At 42.6% G+C, this 26510-nt stretch overlaps 2 protein-coding genes across 4 annotated transcripts; one reads left to right on the top strand and one right to left on the bottom strand.

Annotated features, from left to right (window-relative positions):
- The first annotated feature begins 1125 nt into the window (after positions 1-1125).
- LOC147891373 (putative RNA-dependent RNA polymerase 1) lies at positions 1126-18407 on the top strand. Its single transcript, XM_087389206.1, has 8 exons — positions 1126-1293; positions 1446-1536; positions 2330-2482; positions 4971-5028; positions 6380-6914; positions 7028-8991; positions 17296-17446; positions 17583-18407. Exons 1-8 carry the CDS (start codon positions 1126-1128, stop codon positions 18405-18407), a joined length of 3945 nt encoding a protein of 1314 aa, XP_087245332.1.
- On the bottom strand, positions 5422-22898 carry LOC147891372 (pentatricopeptide repeat-containing protein At1g11290, chloroplastic-like). Of its 3 annotated transcripts, none has more exons than XM_087390070.1 (3): positions 20282-22898; positions 19859-19938; positions 5422-5901 (listed from the first exon to the last, which is right to left on the bottom strand). In XM_087390070.1, exon 1 carries the CDS (start codon positions 22769-22771, stop codon positions 20882-20884), a length of 1890 nt encoding a protein of 629 aa, XP_087246196.1. In that variant the 5' UTR covers positions 22772-22898; the 3' UTR covers positions 5422-5901; positions 19859-19938; positions 20282-20881. The 3 variants fall into 3 exon arrangements, with proteins under 3 accessions (XP_087246196.1, XP_087246197.1, XP_087246198.1); XM_087390071.1 differs by having other exon boundaries at positions 20309-22898; XM_087390072.1 differs by lacking the exon at positions 5422-5901 and adding an exon at positions 9383-9448 and having other exon boundaries at positions 20309-22898.
- Between the last annotated feature and the right edge of the window lie 3612 nt (positions 22899-26510).

The following is a 26510-nucleotide window of genomic DNA, read 5'->3' as shown; positions in this document are numbered from 1 at the left end:
CAACATCCTGTGCCTTCAACGTGCCATACTTTGCCTTCAAAGGCGAATCGATGGTCGACGAACTCGGACAAAGCATTGATCTTTATCACCACGGGGAGTGCATGGGCGTTCAATGGCTTCGAATCATTTGGCACAAGTGCTTTGCAAGTCGGTGTGTCATCGGGGCGATCATCCTCAATGGCTTGGTTATTATCAGCCGTGATATCTTCTTGTTTAACAATTGCGATGCCAGTTGCTGCAATCAAGTGCAAATAACTTTAGATAACTAACTACAGCAAATCAATTGAGGGGACAATTTGTTGTGGTGGAGATGAAGATGCTACAAAATTTTCTCTCTTTTTGAGTTTTGGGCCTCCCTGTTGATTCTGGTTTACATGCGTGGAAGCAAGGGGTTTCCATCTTTTCACAACGGATATACTGGCCAAAATGAACACGACACAATCCAGCCTTCGAACTACTCATGAGAACGGATTGCAGCTATACGTTAATTATGTACATCCAAAGGCAGACGATGGAGTTTCACGCTTCATGCTTCTCCGCTAAGCTAGACATTCAGCACATCTCCTTCTGACGGATAACTACACCCGAATTCAGGCAAGGTGGGCGACCAAAGCTGAGATAGATCTTTTCGCCCTCGGGAATCCTACACCTGCACCTTTATACTAGGAGATGTTTCTTTCGCAGCCCTTAGCAAAGCCTCGACTGCAAACTGGCAAAAAATTTAAAGCGCTAAAAACAGAGATGGGGGAGAAGAGGCTACGAATGCAACATTAAAAGGCGCCGAGTTCGAGATTGCAATTGCAAAGGCTGATATGACGAGATACGCAGGTCAAGAGTTTACAAAAAGGCGACAACGAACAGTATAACGTGTAGAATCAGAGGGAAAACAATGCGTCTCAACCATATGACGATCCAAGCTTATTTCTGCTCCCGTCCACCCTTTTCCTTCCGGGACCCTTCGCGTGTAAACGTTCGTCTGGCACCTTATACTACCTTCTCTGTCTGGGTCAGCAAGAATCATCCGCGTTGGGTAGGGAGCACACAACGTTCACGGTAATTTCAGCACACGTAGTTTCATACGGAGCGAAAATCAACGCATCAAAGCAAGCTAAACGCAGGACCTCAATGGGCGCAATAGCACTGGGGTGGCTCTTACCCGTCGCATATGCTGGGGAAGCGGACGACGGCGTCCCCAAACAGGGACAGATGCGTCGTGGCAGATTTACCCAAACATGGCCAACCAATAAGAACAGGACACACGTCGTGGTTCCCGAAGTCGGACTTCAACTTCCCGTTGGGAAACAACACCACACAGATCATCAGCACTAACCCCCTGAAAGGGGCAGGGGCAGGCTATAGTCCTTTGAAATTCTTTTTCCTTCCAGTCTTCTTGACTTCTTTCTTACTTTCTTCATTTCATGCTTCTTTCAATTTGTGTTTACAAGATCATGGTTGTTTCAGATTTCGAGAATAAATTTGGGAAAGGCGTAAACGGATTTGACGATGAGGCAAATTCTATATTCGATGCTACAGGCGGTTTGTCTGAGTCTTCTTCATCGTAATTTTGTTTCTTGTGTCACTTAGATTGAGCTGGCGTTAATGTATAAACCTCTTGCTTGCAGAAGAGTTGTATTGTCGACAGAGACCTTCGCAAAGATGCGACTAGCTAACCCGTTCCGTTGCTCTAGCAATGCCCTCATCAGGTGCTCGGTCTCCACAATTTGGTGCTTGCTCTCTTTTGCAACCTCGATAGCCTGGAGGTGTGCTTGCCAAGCCATGTCTATAAATCGTGTGACTGCTCTATCTGGACAGGGTGCAAAGTTCTTATCTCATAGAAGTTCAAACCCATCAGAGAAACCTCATTTCTCATCAAAACCCAAAATCTTAGCACCATAGTACGCACGTTTGCATGCATTCGATCTAGAGAGTGAAGCCAAATTGACTTAGCCGTGAAAATATGAGGACAAGGATGTTCCAGATTAGGCATTAGGCTTGCAACATTTGCTTAAGCATTTGAGTATTTACCCTACGAGCTTCACTTCTAGGTGAGGTTGATAGCTTCTCGTCCAAATTATGTTTGCATTTTGCGGCTGCTTGTCACAATCCAAAATCTCACAGACTTGAGCGCACTGGGAAGTCTAGCAGGACAAAAACTGAACCGTTCTTGTTTACATGGAGCCTGACTGGAAAGTGAAATATAGGCTGGCCATTCTCAAGGGCAACGGGTGGCTAAGCCTGGAGGCTCAAGCAAGCATGAATGTGAAATTCTTGAGCTAAAGATGAATACGAAGGGAAGGCATGTGTAATTTCATTTATGTTTCTTTTGCAGCATTTTCTCCATTAAGGAATTCCTCTTCGAGGGATGGTACACATGTCAACTTAGCAAACAAGGGGAACATCAAGAAGCAAGGTACAGATTTACCAAAGGTGTCTGAGGAAGAGGTGGAAGGATATGGTGATGAAGCAAATCTTGCGAAAGAACGTACGTCGACTGACAACAACTAATGTTATGGTGAACTGTGTACTCTTATCAAAATTTTTGTTTAATTGTAAGCAAAAGCACAATCAAAGTGAATGACAGAATACCATGAATTGAACTCCACTCCAACCATTTCGAGTTTAGTTTTTTTGCAGGGTTATCGCCACCACTGGCCACTACACAAGTTTCAAGGATTCACTGAGGGAGTAAAGATGACTACGAAGCAAGTGGAGGCGTATATTGAGAAAGTCAATCATGCCTTCCATGGTATATTGGCTTTCCCTTAATCATGTGGAAGTCTCGCATTATCTCATTTCATCTTTACTTTACGGCAAATGCATCGCCTTTAATGTCTACTAGTCCATCGCCTATGATGATTGTGGGTCCATCGAACTACATATGCCTTGAATTAGGGATGAAGTAGGCATCATGCAAAGTCCCTTTGCTAGCAATTGGGTTTGGCAAAATAGCAAAGCTTTGAGAAGTAATGAAGGCCTCTACAATAAAGAAAACGACAGCCATGAAATGTTTATGGAAGGCTTTTAGCTTACAATTGAGGAGGCATAAGCTGAGGGTATGCAATCTTTTTGGTCAGTTTGGATTCTGGCAATGTTTTCCTACATGAAATACTAGTGTAGCACTATTAAATGTTGAGCAGATTCTTACTTCCATTCCATTCTAGTTTTTATGGTTGCTTCAATTTGCTATGATTATAATTGTTTACACAATAGGATATTTGAAGCAATGAGTAATTTTTTAATTTGTATTTCACCTTACTATTTGTTCTTGCCACTTTTTCATTTAACATAGTTCATAATGAAATTTTCTTTGTATGAGACATGCTTGAAACATTATTGGCAAGTTGGCATTACCAACAACATAATTAATTTATTCGAATTACACCAACTAAGTTAATACACTGTAGAAATTGAACATGATGTGCAATCTAAGCTCACACCATACATGAAAGCTAAATGAGATCCATGAGAAAGGAAATATGAGCATGTCCATTGTAGTTGCATAGGTCTACCCAAACGTTGCATTAGACATTAATGATTGCATCTTGCAATTGTATCTTCATAGGTGTTTCTAAGCATCACATTGCACAAGTAACAAAGCACGTTGCAATTGAGGGCATTCTTTAACATAAGCATTTTCTACATTTTATGAGCGAGTAAGAGCTACTCCCTTAAAAGGTGGTCTAGTGAAGAGGTGAATTCTCTTGAGGCATAGTAGGCACAAACGTGAATGAGCCTCCTTTGCAAAATGCAAATCCTAATTTGAGAGCTTTGATCCCATGCAATGAAATTTTTGCTGGTGGAGGAAATAGCTTTCCATTCCTTTGCATACGAGATTTGAGCGATTTTGTTAACCATCATTTTGCTTTGAGGGGAAGCTACTAATGAAGTATGGCATGTACAAGGCTTGGGGCCCCACATATCCAACTTGCTTACGATCTAACTTCACTGATCATCAAAAATATGACACAGTGGCATTGGTTGTGCCTCATGGCTACTATGACACAGTGACATTAGTTGTGCCTCATGGCTACATCCACCAATTTAGAAACATTATGATCTCTAATTCATTCTACAAGATTGAGGAGCAACAGTTTAGAAACAAGGCGTAAGTGAAGGTGATACATACAAGTTTTCATTGCACGTTGATGCAACCACAATTGTGGTAAAACCCAAGCCCTTTGAAGGGAACATCAAATTTTGACCTGAAACAACTAGAGTTTGTTGCGTTTCTTGGGCCTCTTCTCTCATCGAATCAAACATAGGGACAATCGCATTTGTCATAAGTACTCAAGCGGGGTCGACGGCGGCATCATGGAGGCAAGAGCGTTTGAGGAGCTACTTGAGGCGTTTGATAGGGAAGCACATATGAATGGACGTTATGTTGAAAGCTGTTAATTGAGGTGCAAAAGATAAGAGCAATTGTTTTATCCCATTTCAAGATGTGCTAGTTCTTCAGAATGTCTTAAAAGTAACAAAAGCTCACCATTAATCATAGGGGCAGTGCTAGCGGGCACGTCTCGTTATCTCTTCTTGTAATTGCAAGCGGTTGAATTTCACTTCTGTACTATGACCTCCCCTTTTAGGCCAAAAATTTTTTTAATCCAAAAAGTTTCACAGAAACGACGGCGGGGAGGGAATAATTTGGTACAAAAACTGCAGAGAACAAATGATTATCAGCTAATCCATTATCAACGACCCCATTCACAACGACTCCGTGGGAATAATCTGGTACAAAACTGCAGAGAAGTGTCACTAACGATGATCAGCGAACGGCAGCCATCATTCACGCTAATACTATCGTACAAAAATGCATGGGAGCAACGCATGGGCTTTTCATAGCATCGCGAAGGACAAGTTGTAGATTGTGGGCAGTAATCGATTGTAGTCATAGCATCCCGAAGGAAGTTGTAGGAATTGCAGTAGAAGCAACATGCAAGCAAGACATTGTGATCATCTGCATTCTGATGCAGCATCGATTTCTGAGATGCAAGCCCAAACCGGCGGCATGCAGCGGAGGTTTGGAATATGGTGGGCTACAATGACAATCTGCATTTAGGTGCATGCAACGAAAATCTACTCAGATTTGCGCATGAGCTGGTTTCTGGTCACGCAAGTAGAAGCTCCTCAAGGCAAACTGGCTACTTATCGTTATGCCTACATGCTGAAGCTAAAATATAAAGGACTCGCCTTTCCCCTGCTTACTTATGCACATAGAGTAGAGCTAAGGCGATAGCAACTTGGGCAGCTGGTAGAGTGATGTAAGCTCAATGATTGTACTATAAAAGTTCAACATTGCGAAGTAAATCAAACTCATAAGCTTACGTTAAACCGAAGACGCAACATTTTGCCTTGTTAGTACGAGCTGAACAGCCATCTGCCCTGTTTTATATTGATAGACCGCTTAAAGGCTTGTCACTACTATTCGGTGTTAAGCGTTTTAGCGTATTTACCAAAACACGGGACGTTATCTGAGCGCCTTATGACGCTTACTCTTTCGAGCATCGACCGTTCAGGATCGCTGGGTCTGCGTCAAATATATGGGCAAATCTTGAGTTATCAAAGCTGGCGTAGTCTTATGAGTACAATGCGCTTCTGCAGCCAGGCAGCTCCATGACCAGTCGCTAGTAGTTTGGAATCTAGGCTTTCTCTAAGTGCTTAGACCTTCTCCAATCAGCTTTTGAGAGCTGATAACACTGGACCTCCTTCATAAAAGAAGCCCTGTAATTTTAAACTTTAATCCTGAGAGTAGATTAACCTCTGGTTCCGTAACGACTTGGGATATGGTTTAACCTTAGACATGATCTGCATTCCTTTAATTGAGTGCTAATCGCCCACGTGCGTTCTCATTGTCTGTGTGTAGATTTGCGGGAAATAGGTGCTAGTACACCACGATATAGGAATCTGAAAAGGGCAACAATGAATGGATCAAACGACCGTGAGAGGGAGATATTCTTTAAAAAAAATTCAAACGAATTGCTTGCTTTGCCCTCGCTCCTTTCATGCTTAAATATTTGATGTACATAAATAACATTGTTGTACAATACTTTCCATTTTGCTGGAGCGGACAAACAAATATAAAGCCCCTCTTTACGGTTTCTCCTTTTATTCATCGTTTCAAAACCATAAAAAGCAATGTTTTCTTTCCACGTTTTGAACCTCTAAAAAGTCCCATTTTTACTTATACTTTCAGCAGCCCAAATATAGCAGATCATAACATTCTCTCGCTACCCGACTTCTCTATGAATCATGTTGCATTCAGTGAAATAAATTTGCAGACGGAGTGTGACGTGACAGTGAATAATTTTGTAAGTCTACACTCGGCGACTTAAGAGTATTGGTTTGTTTTGCTAAATGATGACACTGCTTCTGCCCTTTTCAGCTCAACTGCAAGCACGTCGTGTACAGTTCGTGTCTCAGGAATTCCATACACAGCTGTTGCAAATGAACTTGTTGAATTCTTGGATAAAATTATAGGGCCAGATGCAGTTTTTGCATGTAAAATCCTTACAGAAAGAATTAACTGGAAATCAAAAGGGTTTGGGTTTGTTCAGTTTTACACTGAAGCAGCGGCAATACAGGCTGTCAAACTTGCAGAAAAATCTCTTCTGCGGTTTCAACGTGCTGTACTTCACATGGATTTTGACCAGAAAAATATAGTGGATAGATCTCAAACAAGATTTCAGGTTGGAAGGCTACATATGGGTTGCCTTATCGGCCCTAAAGATTTTTATGTCCTATGGTCTTCACAAATGGGCATCACCTTGGAATTAGACTCCATAAAAGAGAAGCTAACTCTGATTTTGCATGGTAGCGATGGTTGTACGAAGTATAAGCTGATATGGAGGTCTAAAAACTTAGCCATCGCTTGCTCTCCAGACTCACAAGGACAGAAAGCAACGTTCATATTGATACAGGTATGTGTTTTTTTAAGGTCGAGCAATTTGCTACAGCTTATCATTTTCTTGTTTTTTGTCGGTCGCTTCATTTATCCCAGTTTTAAATTTACATATACCACATTGTATGCCAGACAATGTTCGCGCCCAAAATTCGCCAGCAGCTAGTAGATATCAATGCAGCAGGAAGAAAAGCATTTCCTGTTGATCGATATACATTCTTTAAAGAAAACTCCGATGATATAGAGCTTCCATGGTCTCGGAGTACAGATTTTACAGAAAATCAGAGTATTGGACAGTCATTTTTCTATTATATAGAGAATCCCACAACCGATCAGTGCTTGTCTAGAGATGTGTTTGATACCGTGGTGAAACATGGCATTGGGACATCCGAATATTCAGAAGATATATGTTTCAAAATGGGTGCTTCATACTCCATACCGCATGGTCTCGTACCTGTGCTTGGATGTCCTGATATACGTAAGCTTCCTTTTCATCTCATATTTCAAATCAATGGTCTTGTGCAGCGAGGGATTCTCAGTGGTCCAACTCTCGGGAATGTGTTCTTCAATATGCTGCAACCTTCAGTCACTCCCCTTACACACACAGAAATGGCCTTAGAAACCCTTTCAGATGGAAAAGTGCTATGCTACAACCCAGTAGACTGGTTTCAAAACCAAGTGAAAGGGCAACATTGTGATTTTTCAAGTATCCCAAGCAGAAAATTAGATGAATGCCAGATGCTTGTTTATCGAGCCACGGTAACTCCTACCAAAATCTATTTCTTAGGACCTCAAGTTGAGGTGTCGAATCTTGTCATCAGGCATCATATGAAGAATATGGAGGACTTCCTTAGAGTCTGCTTTACAGAAGAAGATATGAGTTCTCTTTCCTCCGAGGCATTGACAGTTGCAGCAAAGAATCGTTCGCATCTTCATTTCAAGCTAGAATATACAGGAATTTATCATAGAATTTGTAAAATTTTAAAAGAGGGTATTGAACTGGGAGGGAAAAGGTATGAGTTCCTTGCTTTCTCAGCAAGCCAACTCAGACAGCATTCAGTTTGGATGTTTTCATCAAATCACAACACTACTGCAGATAGTATCCGCAGGTGGATGGGCAATTTTATGGGCATTAAAAATGTTGCTAACTGTGCAGTTCGGATGGGGCAGTGCTTCAGCTCTTCAAGAAAGACATTTAATGTATATGAGCATGAGGTAGAAGAGATTCCAGAAATTGAAAAACAGGTTGGAAATACAAAATACTGCTTTTCAGATGGCATAGGAAAAATATGTCCAACTTTTGCTGCAGCAGTGGCAGCAAAATGTGAATATAAAACGTTGGAAAGAAATACACCTTCCGCATTTCAAATAAGATACGGTGGATACAAAGGTGTTGTGGCTGTTGACCCAACATCATGCCACAAACTTTCTTTGAGGCCAAGCATGAAAAAGTTTTCATCATCTCTTGTTTCTCTTGATATTCTTGATTGGACTAGATTCCTACCGTGCTATCTTAATCGACAGATTATAACTCTTTTGTCTACATTGGGAATAGAAGATTCAGTCTTTGAGAAAATGCAAAGCGAGAGAATCTCCTGCTTTGATGAACTTTTTACTAATGCTAAGGTTGCATTAGACATTTTAGAGGCCTCATGTGGAGGAGAATCTCATAAGGTTATGGTGGAGATGCTTAATGCAGGATACAGTCCTTGTTCAGAGCCATTCCTTTTAAGCATGCTTCAATCTTTCAAGCAATCTCAACTTCAGGATATTTGGAAGAAGTCTAAAATTTTGGTACCAAAAGGCCGCGTTTTGATGGGCTGCTTAGATGAGAGTGCAACTTTGGAGTATGGTGAAGTGTTTATCCAGGTTTCAAATCGTTCAAAAAAATACAGACTACAAGATGATGACATTACAGCAGTTCAGTTTGCAGAACACAAAAATGGCAACAATTCTACTTGTAAAGTGATAGGGAAAGTTGTAGTGGCTAAGAATCCTTGCCTGCATCCAGGGGACATACGGATTTTGAATGCAGTTAGTTCACCACATCTTGAGCATATGGTTGACTGTATCGTTTTTCCTCAAAAAGGATGCAGGTATTTTTGTTTTTCTTAATCTTATCCTTTTTAGTGGGAAAATATACATCTAATTATTTTTTACATTTGTGTTACCTTTTAAGGTAGCATAGACCGATTTCAGATCTGAACTACATTTTATTTAGGTTGACTAATTTAAATCTTTTAGAGAAGATATGTATCTTAAAGGCTGTGAATGCTTCCAGGTGTAAAAAAATACAACCTCTACGTCGACGCAGACAACAAGATCTTGGTAGAGAGAGAGAGAGAGAGAGAGTATGGAGAATAAAAATGCATTACTGCAAATCGTTACAATAGATGGCAGCTGCTTCCTAGCTGTGTGTTTCTGCGAAGAAGCCTCGACGGCGTCCTGGAAACAGTAGACAATTGAGACTATCTATTGGATGATCACGTCGGTGGCCTTGGCCTCTGGTGTGCAGCAAGTTGACGATCCGGATGCTGAAGAGTTCTTGAATCGCTGGAAAGAAAGGATGAAGATAGCAAAAGAAAGCTTGGTTTGAAGCAAGATCAGATTGGCAAAGTATTACGATCAGAAACCTCGAAGGGTCAAGTCCTTCGAAGGAGACTTGGTGTTGGTAAGTGCCCAGAATGTCAAACTTCCAAAGAACATGACACCAAATTCAATCATAGATACTACTGCGCATGTGAGGCACTTTACACTCAATGAATCGATTTACAAACTAACCGTACCTCTTCAAGTCACAATTCACGCCACCTTCCATGTTTCTCTCTTAAGGCATTTCCATGTAGAGAATAGATTTGGTAGGAAAGTCCCCCCATCATTCGCAAGGGTAAGCCTACCATATGTGCAAGAGGCAATTAAGAAAACCGAATGTTACAAGGTACAGTTGAATCTCTATGTAAAGTTTAGGGCCCAGGGGTAGGCCTATGATGGAATGCCAATGGATGACCAAGGCATTTGTGATTAAACAAGCAAGTCCGCTTGTAATTGAGTAATATGACTCACATTGATGTAACTTCATGTTTGAAGCAAAGTTCAAGCTCTACTAAGTGGAGGAGAGTTTATGTGAGCTACTATGCCTGAGTCGGCGGCGGACGATGCCCGTCCTTGTACATTCTCTAATAAACTGCTTGTGCATTTGTACTTGGTGCCCTGTTTGGTTACCTATTGTTTAAAGTGCCCTTGCATGGACGTGCAAATAGGGTCGGCATAGAGAGCACATAAGGGGGGCTGGGCAAGAGGTGAAGCCATTCAAGTGCACGGAGCCACCACTTACAAGCATATGCACGTGCATCCAAGGTGAGAAACTGCCACCACCCCCTATTAACAAACCACATACCACCAGATTGAGGGCTCCTGCCTCTGAATCCCGTCTCCGTAGTCGGGGCTACATCCTAGACCCCATCTAACGCTCATACCAAGCCACACTAAGCCTCCATCCAGTGTCTAGACTGGGACACACATGGTATCCATGCTACTCAATGCCTTCTCCTCATCAAGGGGGGCTTACATAGTAGACCTAACCGGCACTTGCATATTTACATGAGAGTGAAGCATTGAGCCCCCCTCAATATCCACCCAAAGGTGAACTATATCGGTTCGATGCTGGATCGATGAAGATGTCACTCTAGTAAATCTCTCCCAAGACCATTTGTAAAGATGTCTATACCATTCTTCATAGTTAGACAATAGACCAACACGATCTCTTCATCCATGATGAGCTCGTGCACAACATGATACGAAATCTCAATATGTTTGGTAGCATGGAACACATGATTCTTTTCAATCAATATGCGACTCTAGTTGTCACAATGTGACTTTGTTGGCTACACCGGGACTGCTCCTATGTCTCCCAGAATCCTCCTTAACTAGACTACCTCACAAGAGGCAAATCAAGCTGCTTTGTGCTTAGCCTCAGTAGAAAAAGAGCAATGGTAGGCTGCTTCTTACTAATCCATGAAATAACTACAAATCCAAGTGAAAAACAGTATCATGTCACTGATCTCTTGCTATCCATGTCTCTTGTCCAATCTGAGTCACAAAACCCGGTCAAGGTCTTGCACTTGGCATGGGTGATGCCATACTTCAAAGTACCTTTCAACACCCGCATCTCTGCCTCCCAATGATTCTCCCAGGGTTTTGTGGAAAACTCTCTTTCTTAACACACCAGTTGCATAAATGATGCCTAGTCGTGCGCTGCGCAAATAAATGAGACTCCCATGAGTCATCGGTGTGTTGTTGTGATTGAATATAGTGATGCAAAACTCCTTCCCATCTGTATTTGATTTATACAAAGAAAACTCCTTTCCATCATTTTTATTTTTTTTGCAAAAAAGAGACTTCTATTAAGTATTAAAGAAAACCATTAGAGCAAGCTCCATACGGGAATACGGGATACACCATGCAAAGCATTAAAAGCTCAAGAGCCAAAAAGAAAGAATTGGGGCTGATAGTGCCATCTCAATCCCGTAGCAACCTCCGAGAAAAGGGAGAATCCCTTCAAACTTGAAGAAATACAGTCCTCCTAGAAGAGGCTGCCTGTGAAGGGCCCTGCATGCTAGCCCATATGGCTATCAAAGTGTGAACCGTGTTACTCCAAATACCTGTGAACACCTGTGATGGGTGTATCTGGGTGTCATCCAAGGCCTCTGTGCATCTGGCTCTCCAAATGTGCCAAGAGGAAATGCTAGCCAAAATCTCCCAAGAGGTGTCCACTGAAACATGTGAAGCTCTGAAAGGAATATATGGTACATCCTGAATTTCCTCTAGCCAAAATCTCCCAAGAGGTGTCCACTGAAACATGTGAAGCTCTGAAAGGAATATGTGGTACATCCTGAAGAGAGCAAGGCTCTATCACCTATCGGCGGATTGAGAGTGCCCAAGAAGAAGGCTCACCCTCATAAAACACCTAGGGCCCAGTAAGGGATAACCATGCGACCAAGCCCCAAGTCATGAAGAAAGGGGAAGTATGAAAAATGTTGAGTATCTGAGCAACTCCTTTCCAAACAATTCTCGCTTGATTGCAGCCCCAAAGGCAATGTGGCACTAACTCCTCTGCAGAATGACAGCGAGGGCAAGTGGGATCAGCCCCGAATTGTGATCTCCACAGGTTCACTGCAATCCCTCCATGAATAGAAAGTCAAAAGAAAAGAGTGATCTTTCTATTTCTAAGGGATTTCCAGAGCCTCCTCCAGAAATTCCTACGCAAATCTGCGGTGATGAAGAAGCTATCCCAATGGGGGGCTCTGGAGGGAATCCAACCTCTACTGCTCAGCTGAAATCTCTTGGCATTACCAACCGTGAAACGAAAGAAGAAAATCCCCCTCTCTCCGTGCCCATGATCTATCCACTCCCACTCTCCTAGGTCCCACTGCAAGCACCTGATAGGTGCACCTCCATATAACCACAACCTCCAAGATCCCAGGGCCAAGAGCAAAGGGTCGGGGTCTAAGTACCACTGCAAGCCCGCTCCATGGTCCACAAAACCAACAATCCTGACAGGCTGATATCATCCGTGGATCTAGAGAGTATACCTCCATCCCCAATGTCAAAGACCAGAGCATCTTTCCCGAGACCTCGAAGAGGATCACCTGTAGAGGAACTGCTGTCCTCGAAAAAGCTCCCATCCAAGAGGTGGAAGTAATAGGCATCTCAACTGTCCATTCCACTGGGATGGCTGCATCTATCTGCGGAATCCTGCGTGCCACCCCCTCTGAGGTGACTCACGGACTATAGCCTCTGATCCTCACACGTAGCCTGATAAAAACCTTCCAAGTGCCTACTGTGTAGGCGGGGCCTCTCTCCCATCGAGACCACTGCATATAATGGGAAGTGCCCAGAGGTTTGCCATGCTCATCAAGTATACTATCATTCCAAATGATCGACTGCCTATCAATCTCTTCAAGGATAGAGGGCGGAACCCTTCGAAGAGTGTTCCTGAAGCTCCCCCAAGCTTTGAGGATGGCAGTCATGAGGAGAGGCAAGAGACCTGAGAGAGGCGGAAGTAAAAATCCAGCGAGGGCTATCCACCCAATCACCTCCTAAGATAGGTGTGCAACTTCCAAGGTTCCTGCCCATGCATGAGTCCCCTCACCACCACCTTACAAAGCAATGCCGTGCACTGCAAGTCCGGGTCAATGATATTAAGGCCCCCTTCCCATGTAGGGAGAATAATGGTCTCCTAGGCCACCCTCGCTGCAACATTTGCCGTGTCATTAAGTCCACTCCATAAGAAATTCCTGACTGGTCTAATGAGCTGAGTGATGCAATCCCTAGACCAGCACTAGCAAGAACACACAAACCAAGCGGTGGCCAAGAGAACCTGGTTCACTACCACAACTCTAGAGGCAAGGTCGAGTTTGGATGAGCTCCAAAAAAAGAGCTTTTTCCTTATACTTTCTACTACTGGGGCAAATTGTTGTGCTGGAGAGATGCCCAATCCTACTTGGCATCCCAAATATCTGACAGGAACACCCCTTTGAATCCAAGAAAAGCCAATGTCAACTCCCCAGTCTGAAGTGTTCTCATCACTGATCCAAAAGCCAAAGGATTTATGCGAATTAATGTGTGCCCCTGCAGCTGAGCAAAAAATATCCAAGGCTGTCCGGAAAGAATCAAGTGACTGCAAACAGGCCTCAATAAAAATAGCAATGTCATCCGCCAACTCATAGTCAAGAAGCTCCTGCTTCTGTCTCAAGGGCAATCTCAACCCATAAAGCTCAGCTTGAGATCTAAGGAAGATACTCATAGCTTCTGCCACAAAGAGAAAGAGGAAGGGGGCTAAAGGGCATCCCTGACAAACTGATCTAGAAATCTGAAACTTGTCACCCCTTACCTCTCCAATCAAAACCTGGCTGTGGACCGATCTGTAAAGGGAGGCCACCCCTCTAATCCATGCATATAAAAATCCAAACCATAGAAGAGTGCCCTCAAGAAAACCCCAATCTACTCTGTCATAGGCTTTCTCAAAGTCCAGGAGTAGAACTGCCAGCCTCTGCCTACTCTGCATAGCCCACTCTGTGGCTTCCCAAAAGGAAAATATATTATCAAATATGCTCCTGCCATGAGTTCAATCCCTCCACACCCAAATGTCGTAGTGGCTAGGATATTATATTTAGTCTACCAAGCTAATTTTGTACCGAGTTACATCTTGTGCAACCCTATATATACAAATTTAAAATGAGTTTCCAAGGTTTTTCTATGGCTTGTTAACTTGAATGTAGGATTTTGTAAGAACTAAAGAGATGGATACTTGATCAACAAGAAGCCAATCAACTTGTAAACAAGGCTAGAGAATAAGAGAGGGAGAAGATGGAGAGGATAGATAGAGATATATAAATAATAAGAGATGGAGAGTAGGGAAAAGATAATAGAAATCCTACAAAATCTAGAGGCTAGACAACAAGAGAGGGAAAAGATGAGAGAGGCTAAATAAAGAAATCTACATAATAAGTTGTATCTGCACCTCAACATCTTTTGCAACATATTTATCCAATTCTGTCTGATGCTCAAACTTTGGAATTTGAACATCCCTTCACTGAAAGGGAATTGTCTGATGCACTGAGATCCTATGGTAGATGGAAATCTCCAAGATGGGATGGTCTCACTGTTGAATTCTTTCTTGCATTCTGGGATCTTCTTAAATTCACCGTGCTGCAAATGGTAAATACAACATGGCAAAATCAGCAGATGTTGACCTGATAGTCCTTGGAACTAGGACTAGTTGGAGATAGGGAGATATAGGCTTTTTTTCCAAATTTTATAAGGTGTTCATGGATGCATACTAGAAGAGATTGCATGAGAGTGAGAGATCTTGCAAAATTTGACAATTTGCTGGATATGAATAGCAATAAAGAGATATACACAATTAAAATTTGCAAAACTTGTTGACAGGACACTTGGGTTGAGGGGCTAAGATGCCCTCTCCCCCTTATCCAAGCTCACTTTATTTCTTGAGAAAAAAAAATACAAGACCAAGGTGCAATGCACCTCCCAAACTTTGAACTCAGTTGATGACCATGACCTAGACGGAAGACTTAAGAATAACTGTAGAAAGAAATAAACAGTAGAGAGAATGACTCCATGGCTGAGAATAGATAGAGCTAGGAGTAGTATCAAGCCTTAGAGCCTAGAGTAGTACCAAGCCTTATCCCCCGTCATGTGTTGAATCATGCATGGGATAGGGCTTAAACTGTAGAGAGAGAAAATTACTGCCGTAGAGAGAGAAAGCACTACAATAGATAGAGAAAGCCTGCAGCAAGAGAAAGAAGGGTGATGTTGCTGCTCACAGGCTAGGAGAAGAAAAGGGGAAGCTGCTGGTGCTCCAGAAATGCTGAGAAGGGGCAGATCCCTGACGAAGAGGAGCTGAAACTGTATGGAGAGAGTGTGCTGCAGTAGAGAGAGAAAGTGCTGTAGTAGAGAGAGAAGATGCTGGAGAGGAGCTGGTTGAACCCCAAAGGGTGGAGGGCTTCTACATCAAGGGAGAGGAGGAGGGACTGAATTGGATGTTGGATTTTGTGTGAGAATGAGGGGGGAAACCCCTTCATTTATAGGCTCAACCCACCCTCTACCCAATTAAGAAAGGGGACTGGCCCCCCTTGGATTTTGGTGGGCTGCATGGGGGCTGTAGTTCCTACAGTGACAAGTGGTGCCATGGTCCATGCATGGCCCTCCACAGTCCCCACAGGCTGCCATGTGTCTCAGGTACAAAGTCCTTCTGCTTACGCCAAGAGGGTTAGCTTCAATTAACCAAGATGCGCCAACCTCGGTTGGAGAGACTTGGCCATAATGAAGGCGCTTCGACTGATGGTCAAGTCCTTAATTACGACCCAGAGGGTTGACCTCGGTCAACCAAAGAATTGGTTTTATGTTATGTGCACATGTTTGCTTGGTGGGGATGCCCACAGTGACTAGGATTAGTCCACAGATTATCATTTGCATGCAAAGCGCTAACCATTAACGGGTGCCATGGTTGTGCGCTTCAGTTAATGACTACAGGTACCAAAACCCAAGCGCTAAGGAGCGTTACGCACAGCCAAAAGGTGTCCATGTGACCAAGAGCTACGAAGACCCTAGAGCTTTGCTCGTTTACACAACAGAATGTGGCAAATCTCTTCACCAAAGCATTACCTCGTCCAAAGTTCGAGGCTTTTCGCAAAACATATATCCGTTTGGTGATTGATGTTTACCTTGTACATGGTGCCATTGTCATTGTAGGGGGGTGCTAGAAATATTTATATTTCCTAAGGTAGTGGCCAATGTTATGTAATAAGGGGCTAGGGGTACTTTTTCTCTTTATTAAGGTTTCTTACCCCTTAACCTCAATTGGAGATTGAGTTTGTGGGTGAGTTAGTCACCACACATCTTTTAACCCTAGTTAGGGTTCATTCTAGGGTTTCATCTCTATGACTACCCTAGCTTTGTAGTTCATTGTTGCTTGCTGCAATTTTCATTCCAGCTTGCTTCAGCTCCATTCTCTCACATTCTCTCGCTTCCATTTCCAACACCTCCAATCGGTGGGGACCAACCTTCTAGTCGCTTATTCTAGGGCCTTAGGGAGGCCTATAAAAGCAGCCCCCTTGGTCCCTCATTTCTCATCCACTCCTCAGGCCTTCAAGCCTTCAGAGCAGCAGTAGCCAGGCTTCCCCGCAGCAGACCAGCAGGGTGCCTCAGCCTCTCCATGGATCTAGTGAGGATTCACCTCCTCTAGTTAGCTTAGTCTTTTCCAGTTTTGCAGTTGAGGGTTTTCAGCCCCTCCATATAGTTGTATTCAGCCCTTTGGGCATTCATATCTTTCAGTTATATTTCCTCTTCAGAGGTCCACTATATAATCCGTCTGATTCTCTCACTCACATCACTCTGTGTATTCAGTGCATCATCTTGCAGTTTGCAGTTAGTGAGCAAGAGAGAGAGTGAGGATAGTCTCTCTCCCACTACACAATCTAGATTTCATTTAAGGACCAAACTTTTATGGAAAAAAACATTATTTAATACAAAGAAATTTGTGCCACATGTACACACACGTGGTGTGTGTGTGTGCGCGCGCGCTGCTAGTTTATGAGCAGTAGCTGTTTCACTTTGGGACAGCTATGAATGTACATTCTTCTTAATGAAAGGCTCTTTTTACCCCCAAAAAAAAGTGTGTATGTATGTATGTACGTATGTATATACATGTATATATAGGTTAGCACTTTATTCATCTCTTCATTATATTGTGGAAAATTGGCGTCCAACATTTGGTTACTTAACAACATAGATGGATAAATTAGTCAATGTAGAACCAGGGAAAAATTCAAGGTAATGACATCAGGTAAAGATTCAATGAAATTCTTCTGGATTTGCAGACCACATCCAAATGAATGCTCTGGCAGTGACCTAGACGGGGATCTCTACTTTGCAACTTGGGATGAGAGCCTGATTCCTGCAGTCATGGACGCACCTATGGATTATCATCCACCTAGACCAATTTTACTGGATCATACCCCAACACTGCAGGTATTTATGAAACAGTTTGAAGTGACATTTTCAGCTTTTCCTTCGACTTTATATCTAAGTAGTTAAGGATGCTTTTTGTTTCATCAAATCATTATAAACTGATATAAATGTTCTGTTTGAATACTTCAATGAGCAGGAAATCCAGTCATACTTCGTCGATTACATAAGCAATGACAGTTTGGGTACTATTGCAAATGCACATGTAGTCTTTGCAGACAGAGAACCTGAAAAGGCTAGATCTTCACAATGTAAAGAGATCGCAGAACTTTTTTCAATTGCTGTAGATTTCCCGAAGACAGGGGTGCCAGCTATACTTCCCAAATACTTGCGGCCAGATTCATATCCTGACTTTATGGAAAAGGATATGAGACATGGAAAAAGAACTTACCTTTCATCAGGGATTCTAGGAATTCTTTACAGGGCAGCAAAGGAAGCATCCTTTCTGCTAACTGATGCGATGCAGACAAAAGATTACTCCAAGTTCTATGATGAAGACTTGGTAGTTATTGGGATGGAATTTCACATAGAGAAGGCTCTGGTGTATAAGACACTTTATAATAGGAAACTTACTGCCTTGATGGAATTTTATGGAGTCCAAAATGAGGCCGAAATGTTCACAGGATTCTTCTCTGAATTGTGCCCAACTTTCAATGTCCCATCAAAAGATGTTCAAGATAGGATACAGCAGGCTTTATCTTCCCTTAAAAAGGAGGTCCGCAGCTGGTTTGATGAGATTACTGAAGCTACCGACAAGGCTAACAAATCCAAAGATGCACATGGAGAGTTTGCAAAAGCTTCAGCATGGTACCATGTAACATATCATGCAGACTATGTTAAGGAAAATGCACACGAGGGAATTGACAAGTCTCCCTTGCTAAGCTTTCCCTGGGTGGTTTATGATAAGCTGATATGCATCAAAAAATTTAAGCATCTTGTTAAGCCATGTGATATGGACCTTTAAATACAAATCAGGCTCTTTTCTTTTCTTTAATTGTCTAGGTTCCATAATGGTTATTTTCCTGCTCCCACTTTTCTTGTATTTCCATGGTGTTTAAGGGATGTTTAAGGGATCAATGCCTACCCATACTTTTCTAGTATTTCCTTGTCCTCATATAAACCTTAAACACTTCATCCCTTAAGGGATGATTCCCTACCCATACTTTTCTTGTATTTCAGTGGCCTCATTGTAACCTAGTCAATTTCAAATTGAATCCTGCCCAACGCAATAAACTATGTCAACACCAAAACATCTTACAACGAACCTAACTTAAAATACATTTATTACAAACCTTGCAGTCTTCTCCTTCTCTACATCTTTCTCCTCAAAACCTTCATTGCTAACATTTGATGGAGCATTTGCTCTCATTGATGCTAGTAGAAGCCATAGAGGCAGCTTTTGTGGTCCTTGAAACACGAGTCTACATCTCTGTGGTCCTTGCAACACATGATTTCTTTGAAAGACTATCTCAAATTTCATGCTCAAGCATGAGTGCTTGCTCACTAGTTTACATCTCTCCCCCTGTAGTGGATGTTGCAACAACCAAAACTCTGCATTATTGTAGTCCGTAGTTGGGGAGCCAAGATCAACACTTTGTGGGTCACATCCCCAAGTGATCATTTGAGTACCTAAGTATTCCATTTGATTGACATTGCATAGCATTAGCATGCAATTCCTTCATCTAGAATGCATCGAGTTCTTGCATGCATACCTTAGGTTGTTAAGGACATTAGAGCCTAAATTGTGCACCAAGGAGCAAATTATAGCATAATAAACCGTATACCATTGAAGGTGTATGGGAACTTTAATTTAAAAAAAGACTCACCTGGGTGCTGCATCAAGCATGAGGTCATTACCTCCCTTATATTTAGGGCTAAGTATCATAATGAACCATATAGCATTGAAGGAGTATGTGAATTTTTAAAGAATAGACCTACCTGGGTGTTGCGTCAAGCATCAGGTCATTTTATAATTATTCTCCCTTATTTCTAGGGCTATAAGTCTCATGTATACACACTTGGACAACAACGAGCTTTTGTAGCTAAGTTATATCCTAAAGACAATTGCAGATTTGAGAAAGTTGCAAAATCAATATACAATTGTTTAGTAGTTTCCATAACATGCTTTGTAATATTAAAAGTGCGGCAAATTACTAAGGAAAATGCTTTGTATATTTGGACGCTTCTATGCTTAATAATTAAAGAGCCAAAATAAAGTGGACGGAAGCCTATAAATAGCAAATGAAGAGATAGCTACAACATGTATATTTTGGTGGCTGAACAGTCCATGTGGGACTGCCATGGAGTACGCCCGGGCCCTGGCATTGGGGCTGTCCATGAGCCCTGACATAGGCAGAATAGACTGGCACAAAAAGCCCAGCAAATTGCTAGTGGAAGGGGGTTATCAAATAATACCTCAGTTTTGCAACTGCTTACATCATGCCTGCTTGCAAAGGTACCATCTGCAGCTCCCGGAAATGTTCTTTCCCTGCCCACTGCAAATTCAGACCATGTTTGCATAGTTTGAAAGCAAGCAAACCAGTTCCTTGTCAACCTACAAACACTGCTAACAACAAATTTATCTGCATAACTACTTCATGAAATCAAGAAATCCTTTCCCATGGTACAAGAAGCTTTCCCAGAATGGTTTGTGTCTTGCAATTTAGAACTCATGAGGCTTCTAACTGAGTGTGAGTGGCAACCTACTACTGGTCAAAAAAATGATCCCATTTTCTTCTGTGTTTTACATGCCCCGTGGGTTAAGCACAACCCCCCCCTCCCCCTTTTCTTCCCACCGTTGGGGAGATCCCCCATCTTTGGAAACTTGGTGAAACGAACCTTGCAAAGAGGGGAATTTACCCCTACCATGACTTCGTCTTCCGCAATTTCGTGTTGGTGTGAAAAAAGCCTTTCTTCATAAATGATGCCTGCAATCTCTGAGATCCGATCTCTCTTTCTGACAAGCCATCCCTCGAGGCCTGTCATCACTACTGCTCTTCTTCCCACAATATGTGTCAGCCAAGCATCCCACGGCTGTCATATAGAGTCCAACATTTCACTGATAATCTGCACATAAGAACAGCCCATCTTTGCCTTCATGTAACACGCTTGTTTCTCTCAAAATAGGCTCTCTAGGAAAAAGCTTGGTGCCAAAATGATAGAACACATCTTTAGGTTTTTTATGATATAAAGAGATGCTCCATGGTGTGCTCTGATAAGCTCAAAAGCCATCGCTAGCTTTGCACTATCAAGGCAAAACATGTATTCTTTTGCCTTTTGCTCATCATGCAGCATAACCTTCATGTTAAAGAGCATACCCTTCTTTTTTTTCTTTCCAATGCAGCTCTCCTCCTTTCATGGGTGGGTCACATCTCTTGTACTAAGGTCTGTACATCTCTTGTACTAAGGTCTGTGAGTGAATTATGGACTTCCATAAAGCTAAGCCTTGCTGTCCTTTAGACCCCTGTCACTGATAATTTTTCGGACATTTATAGCCTCATCCCATAAGCTTGCTGCAGCATAAATCTGTGATAGCATAACATATGGCACAGCACTCTCTGGATCCAGGTCAAAAATGTGTTCTGCCGCACGTTTGGCACGCTCCACATCCAAGTGCATTCTACAGGCACCTAGCAGTGACATCCATGAGGAGACAGTAGGCTGTATGGGCATGTTAGTGATCAATTCCTCTCCTTCGTCCAGCCTTCCCACCCGTCCAAGAAGGTCAATCATGCAGTTATAATGCTCCACCATTGGTGTGATATTATGGTCTTGTGTCATAGAAAGAAAGTAAAACGAGCCCTCATTGAGAAGCCCAGAATGGCTGCACGCAGAGAGAACACTAAAGAAAGTAAACTTGTCTGGTTGGACTCCTTTCAGCTGCATTTGCTGAAACAATGCAAGAGCATCCTTGGCTTTTCCATAGAGCGCATGTGCTCCAATAATGGCATTCCAAGAGATGATGTCTCGCTCCAGCATTTTATCAAACATTCTCTGAGCATCCTGAAGACGGCCACACTTGGCATACATATTGACAAGTGCATTCCCCAATACCAGATCTGACTCCATGGCAGAATGCACAATGCGGGCATGCATATGCAAGCCCTCAGCTAAAAATGCCTTACTGGCACACGCAGAAATAATTGTGGTAAAAGTGGCTTGTACAGGACATATGCCTTCCAGTTCCATTTGTTGAAATAATTGGAGGGCCTCTTTGCTGTGCCCATGTTGGACACGCACTGCAAGCATTGCATTCCATGAAACAGTGTTCCGTTCAGGCATACTTTCAAAGGTCCCCCAAGCATCCTCCAGGCTGCTACACCTGCCATACATACATACAAGTGCAGTACCTACAACTATATCTGCCTCAAAACCACAGCAAGTAATGCAGGTATTTATCCATTTGCCATCTTCAAGGTCGAAGCATGCTTCAAGAACGCTCAAGAAGGTGACCTTGGTGGGCGTCACACCATTCAACTGCATTTGCTGGAAAATTTCAAGTGCCTCATTGTTCTGTCCATGCTGGACATGTGCTGTAGCTATTGCGTTCCAAGATACAACATTCCGAGTAGGCATCTTGTTAAACATTCGTTGAGGATCCTGTAGATTTCCACACTTTCCATACATAGTCACAAGTGCAGTAGCTACAAACACATCCGATTCAAATCCACGGAGCACAATTTGGGCATGCACTATTTTGCTCTCATCCAAAAAGTCCTTGTTTGTAAACGCATCGAGAATGGTGACATACGTAACCTTGTCTGGCTCCACGTCTTCCGATAGCATTTGATTAAAGAGTTGAAGAGCACTTCTGCTCTCCCCATGCTGTATATATGCTCCAATCATTATGGCCCACGAGTAGATATTGCGATGGAGAATTCTGCTGAAAGCTTCCCGGGCATCATCTACAGAGCCACATTTTCCATACATCTGTACAATGAGGTTTCCTACATATGTATTGGTGGCAAGTCCATTCTTCATAAGGTGGGCATGAACACGCTTACCCTTGAACAGGGCTTTTGCATTCCCACACATCCTCAAAAGAGAGGCGAATTTAGCAGTATCGGATTCATCAAGAAGACTCAATGTCTCCGTCGATAATCTGTTGTCCAACTCCTCCACAACAGCAGCCCTGCGCACGTCAAAATTGGAGCTGCTAGGCATCGATTCTCGTTTCAGCTTATCGTCTTCGATCGATGCGACTAATTCCGCATAGTCTGCCTTGAAACCCACCAGAGCTCGCTCGGGCCACATGATGCGCTGCCGTGGGCTAAGCGCGTTCGAAAGGACTTCCAGCTTCTCCGAATTGAGTGTTCGAAAGGGGTCCATTTTCCTGCAACTAAAAGAGGAAGCGTCCGCACGGGGCGTTAGGAAGTAGCTGCTGCCGGTGCCATGGCCTAGATTTTCATTGAATCATTGATTGAGCAACATATGGAACAGATGAAGATACGGCAATGGCGTCTTCGAGTTTGAAAATCTAAAACCTTATTCAAATTTCAAACAAGTTGGATTATATTTAATCGTTGCCTTAGATCCAAACGAGGGGCACAGGGTGCCGAGAGCACTAAGAAAGAACAAAAGTTTTTTTTTTTTTTAATTTAAAGAGTGACTCATTTTTTGGTTAGAACATTTTCCACTGCCCTAAGAAAGAACAAATTTTTTTTTTAAAATTTAAAGAGTGACTCATTATTTTAAATTAATTAGTCACTCCACGACGTCCTCTCGAAACCAAAAGGGGCTACACCACTTGGATAGAGAAAGACGAGTTGCAACTGGCCAAACTTGTGCATGTGTGCCCCCATTTATCCTCCAACAAGCTCACGTTAATTTACAATAATGCAAGGTCTCGGTGCACATGAATCATGTCCAACCCTTGAGAGGGCCATGGAAGTGTAAAAGAATAAGCAAGTCTGCTCAATCAACATACATAAAGATGATTGCGAATAACCCAAGATTCCCATGCACATGTTGCGGCACTCTCACATTGACTCGAAGCTGAAGAAGCTGCCTCCCACCTATAAGTCCTTGCTAGAACAATAGGACATCATCGTTGCAGATACTGCATCCAATACACGATGCAGTTGTTCGAATTGTGTATACCAATTGAAGAAGCAGAAAACACCAAAATTCTACTGTGGCAACATGACAATGCTCGTTAAAACAAAGTATGCATCCATGCTAAATAGGGTGGAAGAATGGCTGGTCACGATAAGACTACCCTTTGCATAGATTTGAGAGTTGACAAATAAAGGCCAGTACGGTTTACATGGCAGTGTCGTAAGTGTATTTGCAGACACTGACAGAGGGTAACATGTCCTCCCACAATTCCTATCTGAGAATGCAACAGTCTTGATAGCAATCAAGTAAAGGCTTCAATACACGCATAACTACATGAGCGGTCTCATGCGTCCGATGGCCACAATGCATGAACTACTCCACACATTGCTTTAAAAACAAAACAATGTCCAATTGAACCCTCTCTGGGTGGAGCACATATCTGCATTGCAACTAGTCACACCTACCAGCGACATTGGTAATATGATGGACGAGCAGTCGCACTTGGAAGATAACATTAGGACAGATACGCTAGTACATGGCATTTACACAAGCCAGCAAGTTGTGAACATCCAAGACAGGCCGATCATCGTCATTCTGTTTGAAGGATTCCCGCCATTGAGCATAGTCATGGATAAGAATTGTGAAGAAATAGCATTCCCAACACTGTTCACTTGCGTGCATACAAAATTCATCTGCGTACTAGTTACCAGGAGATTACGAAATGCAAACTGACAAATCAAGACAGATGTTTTGCACATTGTATAAACAACCAGTTCTTCAAGACAATGAAGATTCTAGTTTGGCAAGTCCTGTCATCCACATGGGTGCAAATGCACAAGGGGCAACTTAAGGGGAAAAAATTGCAAGCACGAGACACACTTGCTGACACAAACATTATGAAGCTCTTGCAATCTAAAATTGGCTATCATGACTTCACATGCTTGTGCACATCTGCAGACTATAAGCAACTTCTCAAGAAGAACCTCTTTGTAGTGTTGTGGCAAACTGGCTCCCCAACTCTCTTTATCACATTCTCAGCTACATAGTGACTTTGGTGCTCCCTGCTCGAATGCTTAGCCTTGTTGCAGCAAGAAGAAGTTCTAGACTTGCAAACACCTCACAAAATAACCTCAGCAACTTGATCTGATCAGACCCCATAACAACTTCTCGTTACTACATCCATAGATTTGAAGCTCTTAAATCTTTGTTGAAGAAAGAACGCTCCATACTAGGCCGCCTCATGGACTATTTCTTTGTGATAGAGTTTCAAAATAGGGGTGGCCAACATGACCATGGGCTTCTATTTGTGTGAAGGTGCGCCATCTTTTGGTTGCACTGCTGATGATGTCATCACAACCTACATTGATCGATACATCATGGCAGACCTCTCTCTCCTTGACCTTCTAAAGAAAGAAATACAAACCCACAAGCACGAGAAAACATACACGCCCACCTATGATTAGCACCTAGATCTTATATCCATTGGCAGCTAGTATGGACTTGAGGGCCGCCAAAACAAACCTCAAAAGGGTTTCAAAATTCTTGGTGCAACAAGTTGTGGTGACTCTTGATTCTAATATGTTCTTCCAACAAATTTAGATGTCACATGAGTACATCGCAGCACTACGAAGCTAGCATTGTGATTGATGTCAACATGACCAATCACTCGTGACAAGGCCTTGCACTTCAGGAGGTCATTAGTGCTATGTGATTTTTGTGGATAACCACAAAGCACCCTTTTGCTTGGCCAAGGTAATGTGCCAGTGAGTGATCTCGGCCGAAGCTACTGCGAACAAGGCGTTGCCGAGATGAGAATAGGTCGACCTCAAATGCCTCCTGCAATAGTCCAATATTACATTAGAATTCCATTAAAGCAAAAGTATACCAATAGAGAAGAAATTCAAAGCTCATAGTTTCTTACCACTATGGAGTCGTCATGCATTGGCCTAAAAACCTTCATTGCAGAAGACTCATGAATGTGGGAAATAAAACATAACCATGACCAGCCATTCGGTGGAGTTGACGTCTTGCTTTGTGGAGACCTATGCCAAGCAAGCCCCACAAAGGACTCCTAAATATTCCTTGATATTCCTTGAAAGGTTTACTGATATGGCTATGCTAGGATAATTCTAGAAGTCCATATTGCTTTACTACGAGATATGTAAACCAATGCAGCGAAAAAATGCATCTTTTCTTGCCCCCCTCAACAAAATCAGAGTTGGGTCACAATCTGATGAACACATTCAACTCCTAAACAATCTATGCCTTAAAGAGCCGTCGCATAAACACAACATCCCCCACCTCTTCTACACGAATGCTTCTAAAGATGCCCAAATCGAATATGTTTTCAACATGTTGCAAGCGCACACATTCTCAAGGCAAAAGACAGAAGACATAGAACATGTAGCAAAACTATACAAACTCCAACCAACTCTAGGAAGACAGCCAGCCTGCACCATGAGTTGCATCTAAAATTGGGTATGCTCGTGGAGATTTGCTCGAGGAACTTAAAACATAGCCGATGGGATATTCAATGGCATGGATGGGATCTTCATGGGCAGCCACATGGAATTCAAGCCATACATGCTTTGGATCAAGTTCAATAACCAAAACATTGGATTGCAGACATGCTCTAAAAATAAACACCTCTACAAAGGAGAGACTCCAAGAAATTGGACACCCATACTACAAGTCGTCCGCAAGTTGCAAATCAAGAAGAACCACTTCAACATTGTCTCACATAAACAGTTCCACATACAGCCTATAGCTGTGAGGATAGTGCATCGATCGCAAGGACTTATAATGTAGGCACTTGCATTCAATCCTTCAAACATACGAGCACATGGGCTAGTCTACACTACTCTCTCCCATGTGCATGACCCTTACAACCTCTTCCTCTTATCAAGATTACAACAAAGACATATCAAAGCTGACCCGGTGGTGTAGCAAGAAATCTCGAGGTTGAGATTAACTTGTTGATTGATGAAAGCAACCTTACGATGACAAAACA

The sequence above is a fragment of the Dipteris shenzhenensis genome, chromosome 18 (genome assembly GCF_047967505.1).
Source record: "Dipteris shenzhenensis isolate YYH24624 ecotype China chromosome 18, Dip_SZ_1.0, whole genome shotgun sequence".
In the NCBI taxonomy this organism is placed as follows: domain Eukaryota; kingdom Viridiplantae; phylum Streptophyta; class Polypodiopsida; order Gleicheniales; family Dipteridaceae; genus Dipteris; species Dipteris shenzhenensis.
Note: the sequence above shows the minus strand (reverse complement) of the source record. Positions and strands in the feature narration are given on the sequence as shown.